This window comes from Echeneis naucrates, chromosome 18 (genome assembly GCF_900963305.1).
Source record: "Echeneis naucrates chromosome 18, fEcheNa1.1, whole genome shotgun sequence".
Classification (NCBI taxonomy): Eukaryota; Metazoa; Chordata; class Actinopteri; order Carangiformes; family Echeneidae; genus Echeneis; species Echeneis naucrates.
In genome coordinates this window covers 3833234-3843202 of record NC_042528.1, presented here as the reverse complement: position 1 = coordinate 3843202, position 9969 = coordinate 3833234, and the positions used below count along the sequence as shown (strand labels likewise).

At 43.3% G+C, this 9969-nt stretch overlaps 1 protein-coding gene across 1 annotated transcript; it reads right to left on the bottom strand.

Annotated features, from left to right (window-relative positions):
• Nucleotides 1-139: 139 nt before the first annotated feature.
• On the bottom strand, nt 140-9502 carry efs (embryonal Fyn-associated substrate). The gene is made up of 8 exons (XM_029526793.1): nt 9386-9502; nt 8704-8911; nt 6627-7916; nt 6302-6424; nt 4326-5270; nt 4174-4239; nt 2552-2809; nt 140-2388 (listed from the first exon to the last, which is right to left on the bottom strand). Exons 2-8 carry the CDS (start codon nt 8713-8715, stop codon nt 2203-2205), a joined length of 2880 nt encoding a protein of 959 aa, XP_029382653.1. The 5' UTR covers nt 8716-8911; nt 9386-9502; the 3' UTR covers nt 140-2202.
• Nucleotides 9503-9969: the final 467 nt, after the last annotated feature.

Below are 9969 nucleotides of genomic sequence, written 5' to 3'. Positions count from 1 at the left end.
ATTTATTCCACTAAAATTCATTCTGGTTTCAAGATGACTTTACCCCACTAAAATGGCTCTGGAGTATTAGAGCCATGATCATTTTTTTATATTTATCAAGCACTTTTTTAATCCAAAGAATCCAAAACACGTGTTTAATTGCAAAAATTGTATTTGTGCATTTTGAACAATACAAGACAGACATCAAATGTAGTGTAAAGTATAGGAGGTTTAGGCTGATATTACTGGAGGAGAAAAGTCAAAGATTCATTTCTATGCCTCAGCAAATGCGGATAACAGACTTATTTGAGTTCACAGAGTAAACAACAGCCAAACAAACAAAAAGAACCCCAAAAAAAATTCTTGTACAAAAGAAAACACAGACTTTAAATTGTAACTGAAAATGTTTTGATGGAAAAAAATATTCATTGTAAATCAGCAAGAAAATCATCCTGGTGAAGGATGTACATAAAAAATATAAAAGCAAGTTAAAGCCATGCAGGTTTGAAAGCAACAAACATTTCTCTAAAAAAAAAAAATGACCATAATAAATATATAGCTAAAGCTTACTTGCCCGACATGCTCTCTCAATATGTGTAGTGTTTTGGCAGGGAGGTGTTCATTAAGCAATACTTCAAACCTCCACAAGGTGGCAAAGAAGAATATGTAACAGCGAGAGGAAACAGTTCCTCAAAGAACGATTTCAACTGGGAAACTGATTATACAATGCCCTGACAATATTGATTTACATCAGAAAAATAAAGGTTGAATATCAGGTTAAGTAATATCATACAGAAGACATATTATAAAGTGTGAATCGAACACTTAAGAGCACCTGCCATGAACAAACTGGCCATGTTTTTGCACAGTTAAGATTTGTAGTGATAAGTGTGATAAACATCATGCTTGACCAGTCTACTATATGCTCCACCACAGCGTTATATTGAGCTGGCTGTGTGTAGACCATTGCACCTGATGACTGGTATAAATGAAAATCTGCGGTAAGACTGCAGTATAATAGCCAGAGATGATCTAGAAAAACAGTTGTGTTTCGATGAGTTTTAAAGTATGAAAATCTCCTATTTTCATCAAAAAGTAGGTTGTGCTTCATTATACACCTTTGTACTTGGGCTGAATTATACTGTTAATATCAATATAATAGTAATTAAAGTATTTTAAATTGATATATATATCCTGTTATGACAATACAGTGCTATTCATTAATAATTAATTGTGTATAATAACCAGCCTTAGATTTCAACCTTACTATCTCATAGCAAGGTTGATGAAGTGAGACTATTAGAGCAGATGTAATCAAGAACTGTTGACAAGCATCTTATGGGAAATTACAATAAAAGGCAAAGAAACCTAACCATGCAAATCATAACAAGACATGTGGAGACAGGTAACCTTGGTGGACAGGTTTCTAATCCACTGCCAGGAAATCACATCACTGTGGGAAAGATCAAGATCAGGAAATTTCTCACTTCTGACTATCTTTGCTCATGCTTAGACGCTGCATCAACTCTGTGATATTATCTATTCTGTCAGACGGCTTGAATACGAATTGAATATGTATTGAGATATTTTCTTTAAACCTCAATAAATGGATTACAGGCTGTACCAAAGCTAATCTTTTCTTGCTAGTGGAAATTGGCACTTCACAAACACAAGGTCACATTTAAAATGCTGTTTTGACAGTTTCCGAGTGTTGATCACAAAAGGCCTTTCAGGTGTCGCAGTAAAAGTAGGCCAGAACCAGGATGTAAGGCCTCCTTCTGTGCTATTTTTGGATTGGGGGGATGGCTAAATAAATAGAGGAAGGAAGGAAAAATGACTATCATGTGAGGGAAAGAAAATGAAGCGAACATAATAAAGCAAAGCTCCCAAGATTAGCTGTCCACATGGACACTCAAAGCCACAAAGGGTCCTCAATATTCAATAAGTTAACACTCATATAGACAGTGTGCCTGGCGTTGAAGCACAGAGGTCAGTATATAAACAAAGGCAAACCAACACACAATTGGAGGACAGAACCAGCACAATCAAAACCCAGCGTAGAAACAGCTGCAGCATTGCTAAACACTTCAGGATCCAAATTCACTTGCTTCACTCCCACTGAAACAATAGGTAATGAAAGAATCTACTAACAAATAAGGCATCTCAAAGAGAGAAAATATATGTATAGAGTTGTCAAAGTCTTTACACAAATGATATCAAATATCACGAAGATATTTCTGCCAGACGCTGGAGGAGAGTAGAGAAACCAGCCGCTTGCTGGGAGAGCTCAGCGACACGGTCCACCATTTCCTGGGTGGCTGATACTGAGGGGTAGCTTTGTGCAGCACTCTTTGTTGCTACCACAACTGCCTTCAAGGCCTGGCAGAGACGCCCCCCTGAGGTTGTGATCTGCAGCAGAGAAAAGAAATAAAAATGCAATTATTACACAAGTTTGATGTATGAATACACAACCAGTAATTTATGAATAAAATAAAAGACACCCTGACCATCATCACTGGCACCCCCAATTTAATCATGGAAACCAAAAAAGCATTGGGATTTGTCTGGATACCTTGCCCCGGAGGTCAGCAGAGCTGAGAAGGCGGGAGAGCGTGTCTCCAATAAACACCAGTTTGTGTGCTGTCACAATAAGACTCTTTCCTCTGGCGACAAAGATGCGGGGCGGCTGGTTCCCCTGCACGCTGCTGAAGAGCACATCGATGGCATCTGCTAGGCAGGAGAGGTGGGCGAGACTCTGAGAGGAGTAGAACGACAGCAGCTCAGAGTCCTCCAGGGAGAGGGACACTGGCAGAGGGGGGGATGGGGTCAACTGCACAAGAAAAGATGAAACAGAAAAGTCACAACGGTGTCAAAGTCACTATCCACACAAATGTATTATTTTTTAATCAGGCAAAGCAGGCTTGTGACAAAACATTTGAACAACCACAAATTCAATTCATACTTTTAGCCACAGTCACATCTAAATGATTCTTTAGTAATAGTGCAAGGACAAATCAAAATATAGAATGTTTATCTGCAACTGTTTTTCGTCATCATTTTCCTGCTTGTAGTTTCTTCTCTTAAGATGATTTGCTGCTTTTCTTTGTCATACATGAAACTGGACTGTGTTTATATTTTGGAGTGCTTGTTGGACATCACATTGGGTTGAGGGAAATTATACTTTGCTGACATTTTACAGAGCAAACAGTCATTCAAGATGATAATTATAGATAAAACTATGATGAAAATAAACAGTTACAGCACTGCTCTTTTGCAACCATTCATTTAACTACTCAATAGTAAAGCTTTCTTATTTAAAGGTACTGCAGTCTTCTTTTATCAATGCACTCAATGGTAAAGTGGCTCATAACATATCTCTACAATAGGTTAACCTGTTTGGTTGTTGGAACTGGTCTAACTTGAAGAAAAAAGAAAGGAAAAGCATCAGACAGAATCAGCTTCAGCAATTCTCTTCTCAAGAAGGCTGACAGAGTTATATGCTGAACTTTAAATCACTGAAACTAACACAGTCAGCACGTGACACTGCTGAAAGAAACACTGTGCTTTTCTGTCACCTATTGTCCTGCAGCCTCAACTCAATGTGAGGCAATATTGTTAAGATTTACAAGTGACCGCTTGTTGGTTGTCTATGGTGCAACCAATGAATCTTGCAAGGAGCAAAAGAAAATGCAGACAGGGTGATAAAAAAATAAATGACCTCAGTGTCAGCAGCAGAGGCCAAAAATGACTGAAGAGATAACATGAGACAATATGATTGTTACTTTGCTTATTTGTGTTTTGACACTTTCAGATGTAGGAAAACATTCTCCATGTAATGAAGAATGCAAGCTCAGATTAATAAATCAGCAATCCATAGAGAAAAATGTGACATCAAGTTGGGTGCCAGGTGAACTTGGTGAGTATAGAGTAATAAGCAAAGATGGATTTAGACCACATCATAAACCAAAGAGGTGCTGTAGGCTGGATTAATGAGTCACACTCCCCATTAGTAAACAGAGCACACTGTGAACACAGACTGAATCAATTACTTATTTGTGAAGAGTTGATGTGTTTCGGCACAACAAATAATTTGAATTCCACAAAGAAAAGAATGATGGTGTTTAGATAGTAAGAATGAAGTGTTATATATGTGCCTGTAAAAAAATATAAAAAAATAAAAAAATACAGAATCACCCTTTGCTCTGCGGTAATAGTTTGTCCATTCTCAGCCAGGCCATCAGGAGGTGGCTCAGGTTTACCCTGTTGGGGAAAGGAAACAAGAGTCATGCATGTATAGAGACACATTCACAGTTCGTGTTTGATTGAATTGTAACCCTAAAACTGACCTGCAGCTTGACATATCCCACACTGTCTCCAGTAGGTACTGGGGCAGGAATGGGAGTCAAGCCAATCCCAGCGTACTCATTGCTGGGATCATCTTCTCCATTGACAGGACCCACTGTGAGAGTCACAGTGGATAGTGCAGGAGGCAAGGGGAACGCAGGCTGAGGGGTCGGGGGCAAAGGCCTCTCCTGGATCCAGCTACCCTTACGGGAGCCCATTCCACCAGCAGATGACTTCCCATCAGACACTGGGAGTGCAGGTAACGGTCTGCGGGATAAGGATTCTTGGGAAGGCAGACGTGGTCGGCCATGAGCCTGCAAGAGGAGGGTGCTTTCCTCTAGGGACCGCTGTACCAGTGACAGGAGCCCCTCAGATGGAGGAGCATTTCCAATTGCAGATAATGCAGGGAGCAGGTCTGACAGACGAGCCCATGCCTGCTGAAGAGGCGGTGGAGGATCACCTGAGTGACTGGCCTTCCATGTGGAAAGGATTTCAGCCAATGAGGTGGCCAGGTCTCGCGATGACAGAGTAGAGGCCGAGCAGGAGGCTGTGCTGAGCACTGAGTGGACAAGGCTGGAAAGTGAGGCTCTCCACTGAACATCACCGGAACCATTACTAGAGACAGAGAGACGGCGAGTAGATGTGGAGGAGGAAGAGGAAGAATGCGGGAGGACTTCAATTGTCAGAGCAGGCATGTCATAAATTCCACAGTCAGGCTCAGAGGAGTCTTGTTTATGATCTCCACCGCTGGCTCGTTTCTCAGGTCCAGGGACACAGTAGACTTGTCCAACCTGGGGAACATCCTCACCAGAGAGGCTGGTGGTGGACTCTCCTGGCCCCAGAGGAACACCTGGAAGTGTGGGGACACTGTAGACTTCGTCATCAACTTCATCAGGCTGAACATCTGTTATGGACACATTGAGGGCAATGGTGGGGACATCATAGACCTACAAAAGTGAGACAGGGACACAACATATTCACAACAGGGGTTTCTGTGCCACTGATTGAAAATTATGCATTTGAGGTCAACTTCAGTTAAAACACATGAGGTACTCAGACTTTGTACCAATAAAATGCCAAAATGCCAGTTTAAAAGACTTTAAGCATATTTCAAACCTTGGACATACATATCATCTGGGTGATCTAGGGTGACTAGATCAGTCGCTGAAGACCCGTGGGATAGACACACTGGGGCCTTTTAACATCAAAGTGTAAAAGTAGGGAGTGTGCAGTCCACATCCAGTAATTGCAGGCAAAGAAGAAAAAAAAATAATCCAGCAACTGGCAGACTTGTTCCAGAAACATTAAAGGGGAGACCACTGGGGGTAGGGTAGTGGTGGTGTGGCCTTGGCATGGCCCTGACACAAGGGTGTGCCTGGGAGAAAATAGAAACAGCATTTGGGACTGGATAGACAGGCTCCCACAGCAGACTGAGACAGGTGTGGCCTCGCCTTAAAGGGGGGCCATAGAGACGCACTAATAGTGGAATGTGAGAAGAAATGGTGACAGGGGATTTGATAGTCATCTGTTGTTGGTGAATTCCTTTCCCGTTGAATGACACATTTGCCATAGTTCCCAGTCAGTTCCCAGGGATTTTTTAAACTCCATTTTGAATTCACCGTAAAAAAATAGAAAAAGATCAGAATTGCACTCCCATTTCGTGTGGATGGAAAATAATTGAAAAGCAATGAAAGAGTAATGCATGCACTCAAATTCAAATAAAGCCTTTTCCCCCATTCCATATCCATGTTGCCACTTAGATATTAATCTGTTCAAGCATGGCTTAAGATGAACACAGCAAAACAAAAACAAATACACAGAGCATTTAATACTGTTTTAGGTGTTTTTTATGAGCTATGCAAGTATCTATTTGGGTGTGCAAGGCAATTAAACAGCATACAATCGATATATAAAAGTAATATAGAAGTACATATCTGTTGTCCAGGAAGGAATGCCAAATATCTAGAGTTATCTTTACCTCTGTCTCAGAGTCAGCTTGTGGTGGAACACTGCGTGGGGTGTCATATATTCCATCATCCTCAACATCAAGGCCAGATGGGACTGGACGCTGCCACCTGCCACTGGGAGGAGTATCATACACCTACCAAAGCAAATACACAAAACCAAATTCCAATTGCATGGCTTCGTCTGCTAAAATTGAGGTAACACACTGATCTCAGTAAAATATGTAGCATGTGTCACAAACTCTCCAAGGTAAAAACTTTAACATATGTTTAAACTTCAAATAAATAAAGATAGCTAGATAGGTAGGTGAGTGAGTGAGTGTAGTAACCACCACCTACCTGGTCATCCACTGGATCTGAGTAATCCTGGCTTTCTCCTTTTTTGTTGTGCACATTTCTGCTTTTCTCCAATCCATTTTTCATCCGCTCTTCCTTATTCTGACTAGTTTCCTTCTGTTTGTCTTCTTCTCCAGTGGTTTTTGTGACCATATTAGAATCAACTGATTGTGGTGCATCTTTCCTGGTGACTCCCCTTACTGGTGGTGCTGGTGGAGGAGGTTTGCGGGCAAAATTGGGTGAACCAGGAACTCTGACCTGACCTGCTCTTACCAGCAAAGGGGATCCTCTGTGACAGGCCAGACCAGTTTTGCCCCTACCCACAGCAGGGTTGGGTGAAACTCCTTTGAGTAGAGATCTGGGAGATGCTTGAGTGGAGGATAATTGACATGGGTGCTGATGGGCCAAAGCTGTGGCTGAAGTCCTGTGAAGACTTGCTCCCACAGGGGTGGGTGTCTGATACATCCCAGGAGTGTCCTGGCTCATTTTGGCCTGGGGGTTACCTGGTGATCCATTCACTATAGAGGGGCCATTAGAGCATACAGCAGGAGCCACAACTCCTCCTATTGGGGATTGATAAACATCATCGCCTGCAAGTGGTGTACCTTTTGGTACCAAGTAACAGTCATCCGAATGTCCTGCTGTTAGTGTTTCCCTAGGGACTAAATATGTAGTGTCTTCTGGTTCATCTGCTGCCCTTGGCATTCCACTAGGAGCAAGGTACACCGACTCTGAACTCACAGCTCCAGGTTGCCTGGCATGCTGAGCTGCTGAAGGGACAGGACTTACAGGTGTCTGATAAAGTGTGCCTGTTATTTCTGTAGCTCTTCCTCTCAGAGAGGGCGAGCGTGGACGACCCGTCACCCCAATGTCCCAGTCAGGTCTGGGCCTGGTGCCAGAGCTGGAGTGAGAACGTGGACGCCCACCCTCTGCTCTGCGGAGCTCCCCGGGCCTTGAGGCAGCTCCTGCTCCTCGTCCCTCTCCCACACCTGGTGGAGAGCGATACACTCCATCAACATCCTCAGCAGACCGAGCCAGTGCAGGACCAGGTGACAAGTAAACTGAGTCCTCACTGGGACCACGGCGGAGTTCTGAGCTCGGGGGTGGGGCTGTCTGGAGGAGACGAAGACGATTGGCAGGAGCAATGCCCTGTCTCCCATGCAGAGAGCAGAGCCACCACCCCGGCCCACCACTCTGCTCCTGCTCAAGAACCATTAGGATGTCACCTTTCCGGAACGCCAACTCCTCTGGGCTCTCTGCTGTGTTGTCAAAAAGTGCCTTTGCCAATACCGTCTGAGAGGGAGGAGGAGGAGGAGGAGACAAGAGTAAAAATCATGAACACAGAACCACCCTTTCAGTAATTCATTCATATATACACCCACCCAAATGGCCATATGAAAGTAGGTTTTGATCAATAGCCTATACTCACACAAGCTAGCATCTCACATCTGCACACCACAAACAAACCAGTACATTCACATGGCAATGGGTATAAAAAGGACGATTGTTTAGAGCTGTTGAATGGAGAGTGAATAGGAGTGCAATGGGAAGATCTCGTAAAATATGTGTGTTTCACAGCGGATAAGAATAGGATTGCTGAGGTAAAGAGGTGGAAAATGTAAAAGCTAGCATGATGACTGACTAAAAATTCACAGCTGTGTCAGTAATCGGGAAGCAGAGAGAAAAAGAGGCACAGTCAGGGAGGATCAATGATCAAATGGACAAGGGCTTAATGGTAATGAGGGAGATGAGAGGGAGGGGGAGGGGATGAGAGACACATCTGTCCCCTGCAGTTTAGGGTTTAATTGCCAATCCAAAGCCAGAGAGTCAAGACCCCTTTCATTTTCTAAACCAACCCCCTGGGGACAACAAGGCTCAGTTGAGCCATGTGGGACCCCTTTAAAACCATAATGGAGGCAATGACTATCTAGATAAAATGTATAGATATGGTGACATAACATAGGAGAATACAAACATGCATTGGGGGCGATGTATGTATATAGACTTCGATCATATAGTACAGTATAATATAGTAATTGTAATCACATCACTCAAACAAAGAAACAGATATTGTACTCACGGAGACAGACATCTTGGATGAATTAACAGTTAAGTCTCACAGAAACTACAACTCAAGCGTCCGGATCAGTCGGGCTCATCCATTTAGATCAGCAGCGGCTCCCACGGACGTGCCGGTCGGCTCGGAGACTCAGTGCCGCGGCACAACTGCATCTGGGCAGGACGCATTTCAGGGTCCGGCTGCCTGGTCGTCCGCATTCATACGGAACCTGCAATCCAATTGAGACACTTTGTGTTCACGCCTCATTCACAACACACCGAGACTCATGCGAAACACATGTGAGACGAAAGGTGGGCAGGCGGCGGCGGCGACACCTGTCTGTGCTTTCCACGCCCAGAAACGTTACGTTAAACACAGCTAACGTTGACTTAGCAGCGCGGATAAATGGGTGGTGTTGACTCATTACCCAAAAACTCACCAACAGCTACACGCAAAACATCCTCGTTGCGAGAAAAAGTTAACGTAATCGGTGACGAGCTCACACACTGCTGGATGTGCTATCGCGGCCTAGCTACTTAGGCTAGCTCGGTTAACGTTTAACGGTGGTTTTCTTCTTCGTCTTTAGCTGCTAACGCTAACGTTTCAGTTCAAAACAACAATGGCGAGGCCGGCTAAAACCGCTGGAGCCGATTCTTTTCCAAGCCAACGTTATCACCCAAGGCCGATACAATAACATATTTACCTTGGCTCTTTTCTTATCGCCGATAAACTTCAGTGTGAGATACGTAAAATCACTTATTTTCAGGCGTGAAAATCTGCGGCCATCGCCGTTCAATCACCTTCGGCGATGACAACAGAGCGATCTCCGCCTCCTCGGAGGTGCGCGCAGTGCGCTGATCTGAACGCGTAGAAGAAGAGTCAGCGCCGTGCTTTAGTCCAATCCATGTTATGTGAAATCGCACAATTTCCCGCAGCCCGAGGCACCGCACTTCTGTGATTGGCCCGGGTATTTCTTTAGGTTGCGTTAAGGGACCATTGAATTTTGCCTTTAATCGGATAACTTAGAAAACAAATAAATAAAATACATAATGTTGAGAACAAACTTTGCAATTATTTTAACACATCTCTTTATTACTTAAACAGACATGGCTGTTATATTCATTGAACCAACCACGAAATATCTGGCTCTTATTTTGACTGAACGGATAATAGACCGTGGATGAATTTAAGCACAAGCCATGATTATATATCATATCTGTACTGTGATATATTGTGCTAGTTCATGGATGTACTGAGTAAAAAAAACAAACAAACGATTAAAAAAAA

Excerpts from the sequence above, each read along its gene's own strand:
- efs (XM_029526793.1), bottom strand. Across the intron at positions 4,240-4,325 it reads TGGGATATGTCAAGCTGCAG|GGTAAACCTGAGCCACCTCC; the intron begins GTCAGTTTTAGG and ends TTTCCCCAACAG. Across the intron at positions 2,389-2,551 it reads CTGCTGACCTCCGGGGCAAG|ATCACAACCTCAGGGGGGCG; the intron begins GTATCCAGACAA and ends TCTCTGCTGCAG.